Source organism: Temnothorax longispinosus, chromosome 6 (genome assembly GCF_030848805.1).
Source record: "Temnothorax longispinosus isolate EJ_2023e chromosome 6, Tlon_JGU_v1, whole genome shotgun sequence".
Taxonomy (NCBI): domain Eukaryota; kingdom Metazoa; phylum Arthropoda; class Insecta; order Hymenoptera; family Formicidae; genus Temnothorax; species Temnothorax longispinosus.
The window spans coordinates 7046685-7064794 of NC_092363.1; the positions used below are offsets into that span (position 1 = coordinate 7046685).

At 41.2% G+C, this 18110-nt stretch overlaps 4 protein-coding genes across 10 annotated transcripts; 2 read left to right on the top strand and 2 right to left on the bottom strand.

The window, feature by feature from the left end:
* Positions 1–116: 116 nt before the first annotated feature.
* On the bottom strand, positions 117–2172 carry LOC139815365 (probable protein phosphatase 2C T23F11.1). The gene is made up of 5 exons (XM_071782264.1): positions 1981–2172; positions 1591–1804; positions 1053–1258; positions 750–975; positions 117–662 (listed from the first exon to the last, which is right to left on the bottom strand). Exons 2-5 carry the CDS (start codon positions 1775–1777, stop codon positions 325–327), a joined length of 957 nt encoding a protein of 318 aa, XP_071638365.1. The 5' UTR covers positions 1778–1804; positions 1981–2172; the 3' UTR covers positions 117–324.
* A 54-nt stretch (positions 2173–2226) lies between these two features.
* On the top strand, positions 2227–3907 carry LOC139815370 (succinate dehydrogenase assembly factor 4, mitochondrial). 2 transcript variants are annotated; one of them, XM_071782275.1, is made up of 4 exons: positions 2227–2373; positions 2950–3110; positions 3215–3313; positions 3412–3907. In XM_071782275.1, the coding sequence occupies exons 2-4, from the start codon at positions 3044–3046 to the stop codon at positions 3579–3581; spliced, it is 336 nt and encodes a 111-aa protein (XP_071638376.1). In that variant the 5' UTR covers positions 2227–2373; positions 2950–3043; the 3' UTR covers positions 3582–3907. The 2 variants fall into 2 exon arrangements, with proteins under 2 accessions (XP_071638376.1, XP_071638377.1); XM_071782276.1 differs by lacking the exon at positions 2227–2373 and adding an exon at positions 2384–2534.
* A 198-nt stretch (positions 3908–4105) lies between these two features.
* On the top strand, positions 4106–5021 carry LOC139814860 (uncharacterized). Its single transcript, XM_071781351.1, has 3 exons — positions 4106–4166; positions 4311–4421; positions 4579–5021. The coding sequence occupies exons 1-3, from the start codon at positions 4106–4108 to the stop codon at positions 4716–4718; spliced, it is 312 nt and encodes a 103-aa protein (XP_071637452.1). The 3' UTR covers positions 4719–5021.
* A 1091-nt stretch (positions 5022–6112) lies between these two features.
* Positions 6113–17881, bottom strand: Polybromo (protein polybromo). 6 transcript variants are annotated; one of them, XM_071782230.1, is made up of 27 exons: positions 17724–17881; positions 16476–16590; positions 16108–16353; positions 15764–15892; positions 15502–15681; positions 14984–15425; positions 14790–14902; positions 14603–14701; positions 14363–14425; positions 14118–14270; positions 13880–14047; positions 13644–13807; positions 13256–13550; positions 11770–11975; positions 11308–11647; positions 10619–11200; positions 10372–10529; positions 10114–10286; positions 9853–10025; positions 9644–9715; positions 8641–8823; positions 8233–8355; positions 7321–7561; positions 7095–7245; positions 6959–7008; positions 6771–6888; positions 6113–6691 (listed from the first exon to the last, which is right to left on the bottom strand). In XM_071782230.1, exons 2-27 carry the CDS (start codon positions 16578–16580, stop codon positions 6475–6477), a joined length of 4944 nt encoding a protein of 1647 aa, XP_071638331.1. In that variant the 5' UTR covers positions 16581–16590; positions 17724–17881; the 3' UTR covers positions 6113–6474. The 6 variants fall into 6 exon arrangements, with proteins under 6 accessions (XP_071638331.1, XP_071638332.1, XP_071638329.1 ...); XM_071782231.1 differs by lacking the exon at positions 17724–17881 and adding an exon at positions 17304–17454; XM_071782228.1 differs by lacking the exon at positions 17724–17881 and having other exon boundaries at positions 14121–14270.
* Between the last annotated feature and the right edge of the window lie 229 nt (positions 17882–18110).

Consider the following 18110-nt stretch of genomic DNA (forward strand, 5'->3'; position numbering starts at 1 on the left):
CGTAACTTATTCTTCGGTATGTTGCGCACGGATATATATGTACACATATGTATATATATTCGTACTTTTATGAACGATGAACCGGCGAACGAGTGCAATGTAATAGTTACGCAGAATCAAGGTTGAAAATATATAAATACAATGTATTTTATAAATACGCCTGCTTCTCTCGTCACTTTATATAATAGAGCCAGTGTATTACGTAATATATTGCACAACAAATATCTCTATATCAAAAGTCACGTACCAATCACGAGGATGAAAGTAAAATGCCCATAATAATTTAGGTAAAACATGATAAAATGTCGCTAGAGCCTAGAATAGTTATAGATCTATATCCGGCGGTGGCGGTTTTTCGCAACGCGAGGCTAAGTGCGAACACGGTTTACCGTGGAGAAAGCACACGAGTATCACTGTCATGTTGTCGCAGCCGGTGCCCATGAGGGCGTCCGGCGCCAGGCAACAGTTTAAAAGTTCCTCGCAGATCTCCTCGGGATGTATCGTGAAATTCGACGTCTCCTCGTTGCCGATTTTATGCGCTAAACGCGGCCTCACGAATTGAACCACCTCCTCGCTGGTCATCACGTCCCAGATGCCGTCACACGCCAAAACAATGAATTCCCAGTCCTCGTCGACGGTAAATTGTTGCACCTCGGGAAACGCTGCGGAGTTTAGAATCTTTTAGCGCAAAAGTTCGATCGAAAATCCCAGAATCGCCGCCTATCTCTCGTTCGGCGTTTTATTATTACCGGTCACGATTTGCTCCTGCGGCGATTTATGATCGTTCCGCTTAAATATGAAATCCCCGAGGGCACGGGACAGCGCCAGATTGCCGTTTACCCTTTTGTACTCGACGAAACCGCCCGCCGCCTCGATACGCTTACGCTCTTCCTTCAACGTAGGCTTGTGGTCTCGACTGAGGGGTACCGCCCTGCCGTTGATACACGCCACGGCTCTACTGTCACCCGCGTTAGCCTACAAAGCTTTTTTACTAGTCAGGGATTCAGACGTCAAGATACGTCGGCACCGCCGAGACGAGATGGATGACTTACGCTGTACAGAATATTGTCCTTGATGAGAATCGCGATGACGGTCGTGCCGGCATGTTCGTCCCTAAGCGCAGCGTTATTCTGCATCGCCTTGTCCAGCTCTAGGAAACCTTGCTGTATCCCAGTCACGATATCGCCCTCCTTGTACTCGCTCCTTTTGATTATATATTCGTGAAGATGCTTTCCAGCGTATTGTGCCATGGCCGCACCTACAAATAACATAAAAGTATATAAATACTGGGCCCACGTAGCCAAATCTGTCAAGAACGGATTTTTTAAGTATCTGCTGCAAATTCTGTCGATAGAATACCAGCAGAAAAATATAACAGAATATAATTGCAGGTTGAGACTGTAGAAACTGAGCAAAATCTATCATTTCGTGACCATTTAAATGACGTGTTCCATTTAAATGTTTGCAAAACAAAGACTCTGCTTAATTTCTGTCAACAATCTGCTCATTTACCGGATTATATCGATATACGAATTGCTTGCAGGTTTACTTCCGTTGTTGCTCGAAAAAATATATTTATTCAGTATTTACCTCCGTGTCCATCGTACACGGCAAAGAACGCAGTGCTCGGGTCACTGGGTAAGGAAAGTATGTGCACGTGCGAATCTTCCATCTTAACACGCCATCCTTGCATGCAGGAGCTGCCCACCCGGTAGTTGCTATCTCGACAACAGGCCGACTTCTTCTTCGTTATCGGCTCGCTGAGCGTTTGCCCCATTTTTCCTTCTCGACCCTGATATCAAGCCTGTTTGCGAATAATGCGCCATTTAATACGATATTGTTATAATTCTATTTACAATATTTACGATATATTTGTTCAATTGTTAATTTCTGACAGCCACGTGAGTCCGAAATGAAACAAATCCAGACGTGGGTGCTTCGTAAATTGTCAATTCGCAATTTTGCACAAACTCGTCTTACGGTCAAATATCGTCGTCCTATGGCCTCGAATTTAAATGCGCTTCACTCCGCTCCGATTTCATAACAGCTTCCCATACAGAAACGTGTCGAGACGCGCGTAAGTAGTATGCGGCCAATTTGTCGTCAGCTCCGCCCCGTGTTTCGTCCCCGTGCTTGCCACCATGCCATTCGGCCATGGGAAATAATAATGCGCGTCGAAACAAATCAAGCGGATATCGACCGAGATGAAACAGCTGATTAATGACGTCACGGTGCTATTCTGGGTGCTATGGACCTCTCGTGACGTCATTATACTTTAGACGGCCGGTTTCGATGAGTTTTGAAACGCAGTTTTAGTGCAAAGCGAAGCGAGAAATCACGAGAGTGGAATAAAAACTGGAAAAACAGACAAATGTAAGATTTAGAAATGGACAATCGCACGATGGAAGCGACAGCGATTAATTAGTGGCTTAATTATCAATCTTATCGAACAGTTTAATTTATTAAAATCATATTACATCGTATACTGTTGAAAGTAAATTCTTGAACATAACCTGATCGTCGCTGCGCGAAAAGTATGTAAACATTTTCTTCGACAGTTTGCGAGGACAATTAAATTCGTAAATTAATCTTCTTGGAAAAAAGCACCCGCTTGAATAAAGACAGTGAAATATTTATTATATAAGCGTAACAAACGTAATGTGACATTGAACAAAATCGTCACACAGTTATTAATAATTTAAAAGTTCAATACGGATGGTATTATTTGTTATTAGATGTAAAACATTATTCTGTAACGTAAAAAAATGGTATGAGTTTAAATAAATCAGTTTTACAAGCTACGACAGCTTTCACATTACTTGTTTACATCAGTCCACATATCCTTCTTCACGTGACATGGATAAATCAAATTGTTCTTGATAAATTTTGTTTTAGAAATAATTTTTATAGAAATATAACTTATAGCAAATTTTTCGTGTAATTTCAAAGGAGCGGAAACAGCGAGGTCGAAAAGAGACAGATATATATCAACTGGCTTTGATCTGATTTTCGAGGAGAGCGTAGGATACCAATTTGAAGAAGCATGGCAGGAATTAATTGTACATCAGTTTCAACCTGCTCGCGTAATTTATTGCGATTATACTTGAAAGGTATGAATTCGCAGACGAACAAACATCGGCGATTCTGTCTATCCGCTGAAATAACAAGATACACATACGTCTGTAATGTTTTTCGTTGATTTTCTTTTCAAAAGGATTTTCATGTCCATTTTCGTCTAAGAGCACGGACGAGGTCGGCGAGAGTCCGAGATTACGTGAATTCAGGAAAAAACTGCGCGAACGCACCTCTATAGGTATGTTATCGCACGCAATAACTCGTAGAGACTCCTCTCAAATTCACTCGCGAGCAAAGACCTGAAAGATTCAAGAAACCCAACTTTGAACGTGACAGAGAAATTGGACGAGTTGGAGGAGGGCAAGCATCCTTATCAGGAGAAGGAACCCCTTGAACCGTTCCCGAACAACACTAATCCAGAAACGGGCGAAGTTGGAGGTCCCCGCGGACCGGAACCGACTCGTTACGGCGACTGGGAGAGAAAAGGCCGCGTGACGGACTTCTGAATCATCCCCAATTTACGAACGGCGAAATCCATTTGTTAATAACATAATTAGATACTGCAAGACATTGGCTAATTAAAATTTAAAAGTTGTCTACTTTGGGATATAATGTCATAGCGAAAGCTTTACCAAATTAATTGATTTTCATTATAAAAATGATCGGATCTTAAATATAAAAATTTCAATAAAATGTAGCGAATTCAAAATCTGAATGAAATGTTAACTTCAATCAGCGTAATTAGATTACTTATGTAAGAACTTTGTGCATAACAACAGCCGGTATCTCATTTAGATTCCCAAAAATTGAAATAAATGCGGAATAAAATTGAGTGTTGTTAGAAAATGTTATAATAGATGATAATTTCTCGCGAGGGGTAAACTGTACTAGCTGTACAGTAACTGTACGAACTGTACTAGTCACACATTGGCGAATGGCGACAGTGTTTTATTAACAAAATTAGCAATTACCTACGTCAATGCTTTCAATACAGACAGCTGCGTGTAATTCCTTGCGAAACATTCGCACTATGATTCGCATAAATTTTCTGACGAATCTACAAATAAGAAGCTGCAGGCGATTTGTCACAAGTACGTGTCGAGATCGACGCTTCGGAATATTTTAAGTTCGCGGATTTGAAATAGTTTTTTTTTTTTGCGAATATAATCATTGCTTCTTGCTTCGATTTATGTAATGTTCGTTGAACGTAAAAATTAAATGAGTGATACGTTCAGGTGCTTTTTTCCTGAAAACGAAGGAGATTTTAGACCAACCATCGGAGAACGACAGAGAGTCGCCGCGAATGAAGCAGTTTCATGAAAAACTTAAATTGCAGCCGATACCAAGTATGCAATAACGATTTAATAAAAAAGAATATAGTGTGCAAAGATACTGATACGAGAGATATCGTTTTTATAATGATACGATATAAACTTTCACAAAATTGTCTACGCTTAGAGCTTTGAGAATGTTCATACTGATTCCTCCTTGATTGATATGTAGAAGTGGGACCGCGGGAACGGTTCGTGGATCTAGTATTAGTGGAAACTGACCCGAGAACTGGAGAACTGATAACAAATAGCGAGAAAGATCCTACTAAATGGGGCGACTGGCAGCACGGTGGTAGAGTCAGCGATTTTTGAAACGAGACACCGTACGTATATTTTTTTATAGAATGTCTGTAAGCATAGCATATTTAAAAAAACCGGAAAGAATCCTCACTCCTCGAATTGCAATGATCAACTTGCCTTTGTAACTATTTGTAGAAGATAAATCGAATTCAATTTGTTCGATCAGCGCGAAGTGAAATGACATAAATCAAGATTGTGTGTTTCTTGATGTAGAAAAATATATAAAACTGTTGGATATATACGTAGGAAAGCCCTTGTATTATAGAACGAAAATTGTGGTGTCAGTGAGGTAATAAATTACATTATACAAAAAGTAAGCCTTTTTGCCAGACTATAATACCCGAGTAAGTTTTCAGAAGTTACTACTAATTTATTAGTAACGGCATTCTCCACGTTTGGTATTATTAACTCTTCACACACGACTTTCTTTTAGAAAGTCTGGCACTATGGCAACCCACACAAAAAACTTACGTTATAATGCACATATCAGTACATTACATATACAAAAATATGTAATACTTTGTCAAATACTGAATACCGTGCGTTAGGATAACAAACGTTTTATACATCAAAGCGATTAAATTTCTCGCTACTAATGAGTAAAGGTAAAATGAATGTAGAACTAAATTACTAACGATGTCGAAGTGTTACTGTGTGAAGGATCGAATGTATAACTTCGTTGACAAGTGAATTTAAGTCGATCCACATTCGTTGGTGAAACGTATTCTCACGTCAGTAGCAGCGAAAATTTATTTAGCCAAGATATATAATAAATCTTCAGAATTAATGCTAAGCAGTTCATGTAGAAAAGGAGCGTAGTTAATTCTACAAATATATCGTATCAAGAAACATATATATACACACACGACACTTTAGTAAAAATTTCATCTTGTATTTGCCAGTACGTTTTCAAAATTCTTCCGATCGTATCGAAAATTCTTAAAAAATAATGTACTACGAGGTTACATTGTTGCATACGAGACGCAGGATTCCATCCTCTTTTCTCTTTTTAGATTTTAATCGATAGCAGATCATTTGATTAATTTCACTATGTCCCCTCAACGTCTTCTGAGAATTATGAAAGCAGCACTGATAAAGGAGTGCGACGCCAGTTGCGTTATCAGCAACGCTGCCTCGCAAGAGTTTCTTTCTATATACATACGTAGCTTCCCATTCTTACACGCGCAATCTAATACAGGAAGAGTTTCAGCTTTCGTATCTTCTCTAATACAAGAATATGTATTACTTGCGCTTTACAGAACGTATAAAATTTCGTTCGAAAAGTGAAAATAAAAATTAGGCGTATTTACACAATGATAATTTTCTATGTAGTACGATTTTCTTTTTTTTTTATGTACACGCATCGTATAGTCCTAAGTATGTGATCGAAAGTGATTAAAACAGAATTTATTTAATTCAGAGAAACAAAAAGCACATAAACATTTTATTTGGAAAAAAACAATTTTTCTTGCCAATCGTATAAAATAAGCCATGTTTAATGCCTGAGCGATTTGAATTAATTTCAGACATGGTCAACTTGCAAAATACCTTTGCCTAAAAATATTTAAAGTAGACAAGAGATATTTCACCGAACTTATCGTACATAAATAAAGAAAAATGAATGAAGAGAACGAAAAGGAAAGTCCTATATAAATATTGATTTAAACGATTGAATTATCGTCAGTCTTTCATCTAGCGTCAATAGGTCTGTGTAGTGTAGGAGATGCGTCGCTTCTTTCAAGAATTATAAATCTTAACAGTTTATAAACTATAAAGTTTTATTGATGGCTAACACATCCCGCATCATCATGTTTCTGAGTGTCCACAAGGCGTTTACCACATTCCCATGGTTCCCAACGCCGTTACCCAGCCACTCGGCCGGTAGTTTCGTCACATCGGGGATCTGCGTATTATCCGGATTGGCGTTCATCTGCTTATCCCAATTTGATATGTAGCGATTCTCTACGTTTAGACCCTCGATATACCTGCGAGTGAAAGAGAGTAACGCATTTAGCGTGACGTCAAAAGCTAATCATCCGCGAGGTGTTTAGCGCCTAAGCCTACCTCAGATAAGCGTCCGAATGCAATACGCGACTTGGTCTCGGTGGTACCGCGACGAACATCGGCTCTGGTTGTTTAGTGGCGGGCAAGCTGCTTGTCTGAGTTGCGGCAGCTGAAGTTTCTACGTGAAATGTGTTTCTCCCTTATTCATATCGCGCTTATATAAAAAATTTGAAATAATATACAATTACCTGTCTCCATCGGCGGCAGTACCGTGGGTCCTTTCGAGGCCATGTAATTCCTGCGGGAATCGCACGGGGCGTTTACAAAAGTGCGCTTTACAAAACGACGTACGAAAGAAAAAGAAAAAGAAAGATAAATTCCTACCTGCTTCTCTCGGAAGGTGGTATTATGCGCCCGTGCGACTTGAGAATATGCACCTCCTTAACGTGCCTCGCGAGTCTCTGCACACTCGGGAACGGCGGGACAGATTTCTTCGTTCGGCCGCAGCCACGCCACTGGCACTGAAATTCCACATCTGTAACATCGATAGAACGTTAGTCACAGTTTAATCCTTTGCGTCGTGCGACGTCGTGCCACGTGCTGTACTCACCGCTAGGAGCGTTTACGAACGACGATTGCACATGACCGTCCTGTTCCGCGATGCAGTGATCGATGCAATCGGTCATGTCCTCGAACTGCCAGTCGCACTTGTCCCAGCAGCACTCGTACACGACGTCCTGCGTGGAGTTCGTGCCCACCGAAGTCGTGCCCTTCAGCTGGCCGCCGTCCTCGTTCATCTTGATCGCCCGCTCCTCCCATGCTTGCTTCTCTCCCGCCGGCAATTTCCTCCACTGGAACGAAAGTGGTTTTACGTTTTACGTTGATCAATCCCGTTACGTTACTCGTAAACCGTTGGCAAACAGTTGTCAAAACCTTTTTGACACTTGGAAAGTGGTTCGACGAACTGTTTCAATGGCTACTCTCTTCTTCTATGAGAGACTGGATAATGCAGATGACATTTAGACGTCGAGAATAATGACAATGACATATAAATCGATGCGTAGACGATATAAATTAGAATGCGACGTGTGCAGAATTTAGATACGCAGAAATAGAAGATTAGATATGTACTACTCTTATGTTAAAAGAATCCTATCTATTATAGTAAAAGATGCATTATTATTTTATACACAAGACATCTATATTTATACAAATGGAAAGTAGCCATTGCGATATAATTTATTTGGATAAAGGACCAAGTATGCTGAATAATGCGTTTTAACGATCTGTATGCAAAATGACATCTCTTTATATATGATCAATATTATCTTTTCAACTCCTTTTTGCCTTATCATTGACAAATGTCAGATGATCAAAGTTTACGTAGTTCAACAAATTTGATGCTTAAACGTAGATCATCATCGTGTCAATCATTATGAGAAAATTTATTCTGCATACATTCCTTCATCGAAACTTTCATTGTAATAAACTAAAAAATCAACAGTAAAAAAGAAATAAATACCTCGTTGCCAACAATTCTGCTAATCTCTCCGAAGGACGATTCAGGATTGTTTTGTGTAATCTGCGTTCGCATTTTACTCGAATACAAAATATAGCCCGTAACTAATTTCTTACCCGCCGTTTTCTAAACAGAAGAGAAAATACAAATTATAATGTCACCGTGTTCATGTGAACGAGCAATATTGCCTTTTAACATCTCTCAACAGAGATAACATCAAATTGTCGATCTATTTGTTAAGACAGGTGGTGTCTTAAAACGGTGCAGAGAACGAAAAGAGGTATATGTATGCTGGCATATTTCTCAAAATAAAAAAGAAAGTAAAATAAACAAAATATGACGTGTGACAATAGTTGATAAGAATGAACAGAACAAAAAAATAAAAAATAAAGTGGTCACGGTAAAGCCTACCTTCTTAGTCGACACAGGTGTCTGAGTATTGGAGAGCACCGGTTGAGCTTCCGTAGATCCAACGGATGGTGGACCACCAGCATCCATGCTGTCTTCCCCAACTCCTACTCCCACTCCCACTCCTAATCCTACCCCCATGCTTAGTACATCTGGTTCCAGCTTCGGTAACAATGGTGACGCTTCCTATACCATTTATGCTTATGTTACCTTCGTTATCCCTTACTACCGATCGCGAAATTTTCGCGACTTTCTCCAGTAGTAAAAGTTGGTATATAATTAAAAGGAACGTCATCCCTTCTTTCGCGTCCGTCCAAAGAAAGGCAATCGTGATACCCTCCCACGTTATATTCTGTATACTTAATCTCTCTCTCTCGAATGTAATGTAATTAATGTATAAGATCCGTTTTATTTTTTTTCCAATTCGACATCAACATACGACTCGATATACGTATATGTAACGTATATACAGTCACAACGTGTATAATTGTTAATTGAAACTTTTTGCATAAACAGATTAGTTGATATGATATGTATACTCCAAAGCGAATTCTTCATTCTTACATTAGTTGGATTAGAATGACATGGAAGCAAGATCTTTCGGTGGTGTGCTTTGCGTTCGTTTAACATACTAGCGATAAACCCAACAGGTGCTCTGATTTAAAATTGTCGGATAAAACCGCTCGAAACACAAATACTAACACATAAGTTACATAATCAAAACAAAAGAAAGAATGAATATGCCGGCATAGATCGAAAACATGCGTGTAAATGCATTCTGTTGATATAACAAAAATACTTGTGTATCACACGCAAATAATTTAATCGAATTGGATCGACGGGAAAAGCATGTTTCGCCTTTCTTTTTTTTTTCGCGAGAGTAAAAAACATACTGGTGGATCAGACTTTTGCTATATCAGCTTGCGTGTGATCCCTTGAAGGAACGTGCGATTGCATATTGTTACGTTACTAAAAAGAGATATAAGATTTCGTGATTAGTAATTACCATTTCAAATTGAGCCGAGCTGGGCGTGACGGACTTGACTTGACTTTGCGTCTGAGCCACGTCGCTCGAAACCTACAACACACACATGACATGCAAAGCAATAATCTCATAGTTAGTAGCATAGAATGAAATAAGGACATATCCTATTATTCGCCGAGTAGATTGAATATGCATTTACGTTAGTTAACGTATTTGTGTCTCATACATACTTTCGCAGGATTAATGGACCTTCGGAAGAAGTAGATCTCGTCTTCGGTCACCGCTGGCGTGTGATTGAACTTCTTTAAACCCTCTTGGCCAAACTTTTTTATCAAGCTCTTACTCTCGTCGTAAAACGATTCGCAAATGTACACGTCGTCCTCCGGTATCTCCGTCGGTCTGCCTGTATAATTCATCCAAATAACGTCAATTCGTCTTTTAATCTCATTCATTTAAACTCGTTAAACGGATGGAACAATGGGAGCACTCACTACATATATAGTCTCCGTAATCAAGGACGGCACACTTTCCAACAATAGCTACTATGGGATGAGTACCATCTACGGTAGATAAAAACAATTCTTGCTTATAAAATAATTTCGTAGGCGCATGTGGCACTTCTGTAGGCATCAATAACCATGGGCCCTTGAAATAACACTTCCCGCTGAAAACGCAATATACGGCACGTTACGTATCACATAATACAAATGTTACAGTAATATATAAAAACAAATGATTTAATAACTTACTCTTTGGTTGACCATATAGAATCGACCTGTGCTATTTGTTGCCTGCCTCCGTCTGTCGCTACGTAAACAAAATCGCCGGTTTTCACAGATCCCACGCACATGCTGTACTGTTCGTAATACGTGTTCTCCGTGTCTTCCGGGTTATATAGTATCACATTCTGCAAGATAAAAATAATTGAAATAGTTAAAAAGAGGAAGGGTTGACATCTCGGGCAAATGAAAAAAATATTTTAATTCAATTACTAACAGGTCTTTCCTTTTCCATTAATTTTTCTCCCTCCTCCAACTCGGCGATTTCTTCTTTATGTTTCTCCAATCGTTCTTTATACACCGATATCACTCGTTTCGGTTCTAATGGTTTTTCTCTGGAAACCAAAGTCAAGTGATCGGGATCGAAATTCCAGACCTTGATCTTCTTGAACGCTCGGGCTTTTGTGGAGTAACGTGATTCGCATACGTAAACATCCTTTTCCTGGAAGCCTTCAGGCTGCATTCGAAAATAATCCTTTACACTTAGAACGCAACATCTGCCGGCTACTTTCGCTAAGGGTACCGCTACGTGAGCGTCGCTCTTAAATAATTCCTTGTCCAGAAATTTTCGTGATGCCACGTGATACGTTTCGCTGGGTCTATAAAATAAATTCCCGTACAACATCTGCTGGCCATCCGCGTTGGTCCAAAGTCTTTCTATGAGAACAACGCTATATTCCATGCCCCTCTCCGTAGGCTCGATGTATGTAAAGTCACCAGCCCTGTATACTTCTTGATTGAAACTCATAGAACCTCCATTATCGGTATTATTTGTTTCATTCGTATTTGTTTCAGAGTCCTGCAATAGCGAACATTTTAAATTACACAGAAAGCCACAACAACAAGAAGCAGCTGTAAACTCGAAAATACAATACATTTTGTGTGAAACAAGACGATTTAACTTACCTTTGTCTCATTTCCATCGCAACTTTCGTCTTCGTTAGGTAGATTCAATTCTTGCTGCTGTTTTATCCTTTTAAGTTCCGCTACCTGAGTAGACAGCTCTAGGAGGGTGTAATTTAACGCCGGCGACTGTAATAGTTCTCCCCCGCGAGTCACTTCATCACGAGTGCGTAGGAAAAATGCCTGGAGTTCCACGCTGTCTTCGAACGGTTGCGAGTCTGTGCGCGATAACCTCCGTGCTCTCTCCAAGCATGTGAAAACGTCTTCTTGAAATCGATCCAGCCTTTTGTAAACTCCTCGATCCAATCTCCTCTTAATCAGATCTAACGACAGCCCTCGTACCCTGTTTTTTTTTTAACATTAAAAAAAATGTTTTGTAGCTAAATACCACTTTCGAACCTGAATAAATAGCAGAATAATCATCTCGATAAAAAGATTTGAAAGATACGCAAAGCGCATTCGTACTTTTTGCCGTCGACGATATCGTGCTCCGGCAGCTCTGCCATAGAATCGGAGTAACATCTTCCCTCCTCATCCTGATGATTGTAAAGCGCGGTAAATATCGTCGCCAGGATCTCTTGGATGGCAGCCGACACGTCAGGTACACTCTCCTCATCCTCGCTCAGTTGCAGTTTACTTTGCAGCACTAATCTTTGAAGTATCAAGGCGTCCTGAAAACGTTGGTTATACGTTGTCACTCACTGCGATACCTGTACCCGCAGCCGCACTCTGACAAAAAGCTTCATATAGCAAAAGGACAATTGAAAATAATACGGATAAAATTATATTTGTCTGTTTACTTCTGTCTCGCTCTTTTTGCATCTTTTTATGTGCTTATCCAATTCCTTGTCTCTCAACAGGCGTATGAAACACGGCCGGACTTTCAACGGGTTTTGCGTCGCGTTACTGTCTAACTCGTTCTCCTCGACTTCCACGAACATCCTCGAAACTTGGGGCGCGCACGCGATTAAAGTCAATGATAAATTTGGAAGCACGCCGTGCGAAAGGCTTGGGAAATCCCGATAAAAATGCGCTAATCGTTAACAAGGTTAAAATGTATGAACATCATCGCGCGCGATCGATAAATTATATGTACAATTGTTGAAAATTTTATACAGTATCACGTGCTACGTGTCTCACGAGGGTAGGCTGCGCATCGTTCGTATAAAAAAGCCTCGCACGACGGGATGAAATAAAGGGACGGCCGAGGAAGCCTCGCGTAACCTCCAAACTCCGAACCGTAAACAGATTGGGTTTTCCATCTTTTGCCGCGAAATTTCAATTGAAGCAACGAACCCTCCATCCGCCAGTGTTCCACGATTCGAGAATCTGTATTTCGTGTTCGAATTTTAAGCTAAAATCTCTCTGGAAATAGTTTTAAATTTTCTCGATTTTCTCTGTTATTGCTATCGGCTGAGAAATTATCAACAATTTTACCTTCCTATTCTAAAGGGAACTGTAATTGTTAAAATAATGAGAAAGATAAATATTCCGAGATATATTAAGTTTTTCGCAAATTAAATATTGCTAAAAGATCTTGGGCTTAATACACCATTTAATTTTTTTAACAATATTTGGGAAATATTTGTCAGAAACCATGATTTTAATTAGAATTGTATGTTGTTGTTAATTGCTCTTGTATTCATCACAGGTGGAGAATGGGATCTTATCTTAAAACGTCCTGCGTTATATATATAAATATTCAATGTGAAAATGCTCTAAAGGTAATTAAACCTCGCAACTGAAGATTAACGTGCAAACACCAAGTAGTTGCGTATTGTCAACCTTTATAATCAACTGCAAGTTACTTGGTCTTGCATCAAAATTTCAAAGTATTTTTATTAATTCAATAATATTAATAAAAATTGATATGTGTAGGGTTTTCAGCAAATGAGATAATATATTTATAGAATAGAACGCTTATAAAATAAGGTACCCTTGCTATACAAACCTTGTATATTTGCGAGTCCGGCTCGTTATACTTGCAAGCGTTGTCAAACATTAATATAAAATCGGACACCAACTCGTCCAAGTTGTCGTATCCGTTATTCTTCAAAGTCGAAGCTATCTTCTCCATATGTATAGGCTGCTTTATCACCTCGTAATAATCTGGATATTCATTTTTATTTGGTAATTTCATGAAAATTAGAGATAACTGCCTCCCTTTTGCATCGTGGTAGTCTTTTATAGTATCGTACAGGGTTCGTAATTTTTGCAGATGAACCGGTATCACTTTTTTCGGTCTCCTGAACATAGAGAACGGAAGAAAAAGAGAGAGGTAGAGAAAAAGATTAAAACGAACGAGCACTGTTACGTCCTTCATATGAATTACGACATACCCGACGTTTCTGGTTGGGGTCGATGCGGTGGATTTGGATCTAGGATTATCCGGCAAGGGTCCTAATTCTTTTACCTTATCCATCAAAACTTTCTCCAATGTATTAGCGTCTTCATATATCAATGAACCTTCCTCGTTGTATTGACGGCAATTATTAAACATCAACTGTAAAAGACAAGGGATAAACTAAATATCTATCGCAAATAATTGTAATTGATAAGGCAAGATGATAAGTACCTTAAAATCCAGTATCAATTCGTTTTCGCTTTGATATTTCTCCACTTTAATATTAGCTTCGATCGCCAGCATGTCTATGGGTTCCGCTATCACTTGATAGTAGTCCGGATATAATTTTTTGGAAGGCTTCTCCATAAACATTAACATAGGCTGCCGACCGTCTTCACACTATAAAAGAATACGGCACGCTATACGTCGACCGACTATGTAAAACGTAACATTTTTTGGAATTACTTACAACGTATTCCATAACACACTTGACTAATGCGTGCAATCTCTTCTTCAATGGTATATTGTCTTTGTATTTCCCTCGTGTCAACAAATTCGACGCACGTTTAATCAATTTAGGTTGCTGCAAACTGTTCTCGGATTCGCTATCCGAATCGGAGTCCTATGGAGATATTGAAAACTTGATATATTACATCCGGTTTTCAAAAATACCGCACGTGGAAAAATTATTGTTTAATTTACACAGCGTATTACCTGATCGAATTCTAAGAGTTCTTGTACTTTCTCCTGCATTATTTTTTGCAATTTAACAGCACACTGCAACAAAATGGAAAACATGCGTGAATAACTATACCGCAATTACGTTGTAGCAATTTTCCAATTTCATTCAATCGCTAAATCCTTTAGAATTTGAAGAATTGGGAAATCACTTATACGTACTTATATAAATACAATAGCAGTTAAAGTAAGATGCGTTAACCATAAAATTCTTACCTTGTATAGTCGAGAAGTATGCATGTTATATTTCTTAGCATTCTCAAACATGATATTCATATCTCCAGCTACTTCACTAACAGTACCATATTCGCCTTTCTGAAAATGACGATTGGGGAGATGAATATAAAACTAACAAGCATTTCAATATAAATGAATTATCCTATCGTCATAGCATAATACATACCTTTATCTTTGTACGTATTTGTAATAAAGATATAGGATTTTTAATCATCTTATAGTAATCAGGATATAATCTCTTTGATGGAAGCTTCCAAAAATATTCGCTCATCCTTACACCTACAACCCATAGTTATGTCATAAAACAGTCCGTAATACGATAAATAAATTCGTAATATTATAATGCAACGCAAATCATACCTTGATTATTAGGAGCTGTCCGAATGGTTTGAAATAATTGCCATTGTGGATTATCAGCTTCCTCAGTCTCAGCGGGTTCTTCTTCCTCGTCGTCGCTCTCATCATCTTCGTCGGGTAATGCTGCAGTTTGTGCTATTAATGACTGCGCCATGGTACGACTGCCCCTTTTGCTTCTAGTCGACGGTGCGGTTGTAGCGATCTTAAGGGTATTGCCAAATCCGCCGTCTTGTCTTCTCGCGGCTGCGGTAATTATCTTTTTCAAAAGTTTGGCATCCTTATAAATCTGCGAGCCAGGCTCGTTAAATTGACAGGCGTTACGGCACATGAGCATTAGATCTTTCTCCATATCGCCGAGTGAGCTATATGCACCCTCTTGAATCTTCCTCGCGATGGTCTTCAAATCGATCGGGGTCTCGATGACGTCGTAATATTCGGGATAAAGCTGCGACACGTTAATGAGATTTCAAGTAAGCACAGGGTATGTCAATTCGGTAACGATTTAAGAATAAACTACGAACCTTTTTAGACGGTTTGAGTTGAAACATAATATGAAGAGGTCTGTTATTGTCAGTGGGATCAGTCGCTGTCATAACCGCCGCAAACAAATCTTCGAATAGCTGCATAGTTTCCTCGTCGAGATTCGTAGAACTTTCCGAAGTATCTTCCGCATCGTCTTGTCGCGTCGTTACTTTACGCGCCTGAACATACATTAATGCATTAATAATTCCATCACGGTGTACATATCACATGCGTAACTCGATTGAATCAATAAAAAATTACCAATCTGCCAACTTTTAGAATAAGTTTTCCCTTAGGTTCTGGCTCTTCGTACTCCTCCATGATACGATTTTTAGTATTTACACACAGTTCCCACAGTTCAGTCGCATCTTTGTATTCAGGGGAGGTACGCTACAAAAAATTATACGTGTAACATGAAGATCTCATTCGCCAGGAAGTAAATGACTACGGATAACAGTATACTACAAAAATTACAAGGTATAACAGGAAGATCTTAATCATCAGGAAGTAAATGACTGTTGATAACAATAATCAGATACTTTGCTCATACTTTAGCGTTTATTTGAACACCAGATTGATACGATTGAGCAGAATACGAATCTTACCATGTAGAAAGCTTTGGCGTTGTTCACCATAAGCTGAATATCAGCGGCTAGGTCGTCCATATCGCGATACTCGTCCGTTTTCAGCTTCTGCTGCACTTTCAACAGATCTATAGGATTGGAGACAACCTCGTAGTATCCCGGCTCCTGCCGGCGTTTCGGGACACGTATAAACGCGTCGCACAACAGGGATCCATCCTCCTTCTTCTGATTGCGAAGTATATCGTACAGTTGTTGGCACAGGTCGCTCTGCACAAGAATAAGAAGCTATCAGCGCGCGTTCAACGGCATACTACACGATTTATGTACAAATATGAAGGGGGGATCACGGATCGCAGGAATATCGAGAGAAGAAACGCGTGCACACTCACAGGATCCAGTTTTTTCCTCCTCTTCGTTGGCTCGGGCGGGACGTCGTCGCTGTCGTCCTCGGTGCCGCGACTCGCCACCGACGACGTTCTACGCCGCTTGTTCATCCTGGCGTATCTTTAAAAAGTCACAAGGTACAAGATGATAGGGGGAGGCTATCCTTTTCAGCTGGGTATCCACCGCGGAGCACCGCTACATCGTCCGGCGAACGCCGCCGCGGTCGCGATGCGAGGGGGACCGCCGCCGCAGCTATCGGCGGCGGGGGAGCACGAAATTTGTAAACAAATGTACGTGCGCATACATACGCTCGCGTACGTGTGCGCGTTGCACGTACATAAAAAGGGTTCTTGAACTAAAAACGCGGGGGCCTTGTTCGTCGGTATACGTCGCGCGCCGCGCTCCGTTTCCCAGGAGGCGAGAGACGACGTCGGGGCTCGTCGGGCGACGTGCGGGCGGGGGCCCCAGGTTCCCGGTGGACGAGGTTTCACGGGATTCCGGATTCGGTCTCTCACACGCGACACAGTCCGCGCGGTCTCCTCGTCGCGGTCGCTCGTGCGTTAGTTAACTCCCGCAACTCCCGCAAGTGAAACACGAGTGAATTCCTCGAGGGACGTCATGTACGGGCGCAGGGGGAGGGGACAAGAGAGAGAGAGAGAGAGAGAGAGAGAGAGAGAGAAAAAGTGAGGGGAGAGGAAGAGGGACAGAGAGCGCGAGCGACACACACGGACTGGCAGGCTAAAAAAAAAATTACGCCGCCATGATAAGTCGCCACTGCGCTTCGAAACGCGGCCCGACGCGGCCCCCGACGTGTGCTCCGCTCGGGCACGCACCGTTGGCGATTTTAAACGCGCCGCAGGAGAACGTGTTTCCGCCGCTGCCTCTCCGCCACCATCGATTATCAACCGCGCCGCGGCCGTGTCTCGCCCGCGTGCGGACGGCGGAACGGGACGGGACGCGACGCGTTGCGCGTTCACGCGTCCCCCTTCCTTCTCCCAGCCCCCTTTCTTTCTCTCTCTCTCTCTCTCTTCCCCCCGCCCGGATCCCGCACCGTCCCCAGTACCGCCGCATTCCAAGCCGAAATTTGCCGCCATGTCCGGAATGCGCCAGCCCGTGGTAATCCGCACCGTCCCCGCGGAATCCCGGGGATTCGCCGAGGCGACGACGATGCCCCTCTAGGTACCCACCGTTTCTCCTCTCCGTCTCTCTCTCTTTTTCTTTGCCCATTTTCCCCCGCCCTTCCGGGCTCTCACCTGTCTCCTCGCGCCCTTACGAGAGGAGTTTCATTAATGCGCGAGACATATTGTGCGCGAAAGTCCCCTCGAGAAAGCGCAAAACACAAAACGTATCCGCGCTTCTCATCCGCGTTCCAGGATGACACACGTCCCGGCCGACGCCATGCTGCGAGCGGCCGCTGATCGCGCAATAAAGGCCGCCTCCCCGACCGGCCTTCCCCTCCTGCTGATCGCTCGGTATAGTCTCGGTACGCGGACCGCGGGAGTTTTCTGTCCGCTCGACCGCCAAACCTCTTGCCTTTATCGACGTAACAATTAATATAATTGCAATCCAAATAATTAATATTAAACCTAAATAATCGTACCAATTAAAGATAGCTCTGGGCAAAATTTCATGACCATCAA

What these genes read in the sequence shown, in the direction of transcription:
- LOC139815365 (XM_071782264.1), bottom strand. Translation starts at nt 1,777, where the DNA reads ATGGGGCAAACGCTCAGCGAGCCGATAACGAAGAAGAAGTCGGCCTGT. An exon ending in CGTGTACGATGGACACGGAG is followed by an intron (nt 1,259 to 1,590) that starts GTAAATACTGAA and finishes TGTTATTTGTAG; the next exon opens with GTGCGGCCATGGCACAATAC. An exon ending in GCAGGAGCAAATCGTGACCG is followed by an intron (nt 663 to 749) that starts GTAATAATAAAA and finishes TAAACTCCGCAG; the next exon opens with CGTTTCCCGAGGTGCAACAA.
- LOC139815370 (XM_071782275.1), top strand. Translation starts at nt 3,044, where the DNA reads ATGGCAGGAATTAATTGTACATCAGTTTCAACCTGCTCGCGTAATTTA. An exon ending in ATTGCGATTATACTTGAAAG is followed by an intron (nt 3,111 to 3,214) that starts GTATGAATTCGC and finishes TCTTTTCAAAAG; the next exon opens with GATTTTCATGTCCATTTTCG. An exon ending in GCGCGAACGCACCTCTATAG is followed by an intron (nt 3,314 to 3,411) that starts GTATGTTATCGC and finishes TGAACGTGACAG; the next exon opens with AGAAATTGGACGAGTTGGAG.
- LOC139814860 (XM_071781351.1), top strand. Translation starts at nt 4,106, where the DNA reads ATGATTCGCATAAATTTTCTGACGAATCTACAAATAAGAAGCTGCAGG. An exon ending in CTGCAGGCGATTTGTCACAA is followed by an intron (nt 4,167 to 4,310) that starts GTACGTGTCGAG and finishes TGATACGTTCAG; the next exon opens with GTGCTTTTTTCCTGAAAACG. An exon ending in TAAATTGCAGCCGATACCAA is followed by an intron (nt 4,422 to 4,578) that starts GTATGCAATAAC and finishes ATTGATATGTAG; the next exon opens with AAGTGGGACCGCGGGAACGG.
- Polybromo (XM_071782230.1), bottom strand. Translation starts at nt 16,580, where the DNA reads ATGAACAAGCGGCGTAGAACGTCGTCGGTGGCGAGTCGCGGCACCGAG. An exon ending in GCGATGGAAATGAGACAAAG is followed by an intron (nt 11,201 to 11,307) that starts GTAAGTTAAATC and finishes TCGCTATTGCAG; the next exon opens with GACTCTGAAACAAATACGAA. An exon ending in TTACGGAGACTATATATGTA is followed by an intron (nt 10,026 to 10,113) that starts GTGAGTGCTCCC and finishes TGAATTATACAG; the next exon opens with GCAGACCGACGGAGATACCG.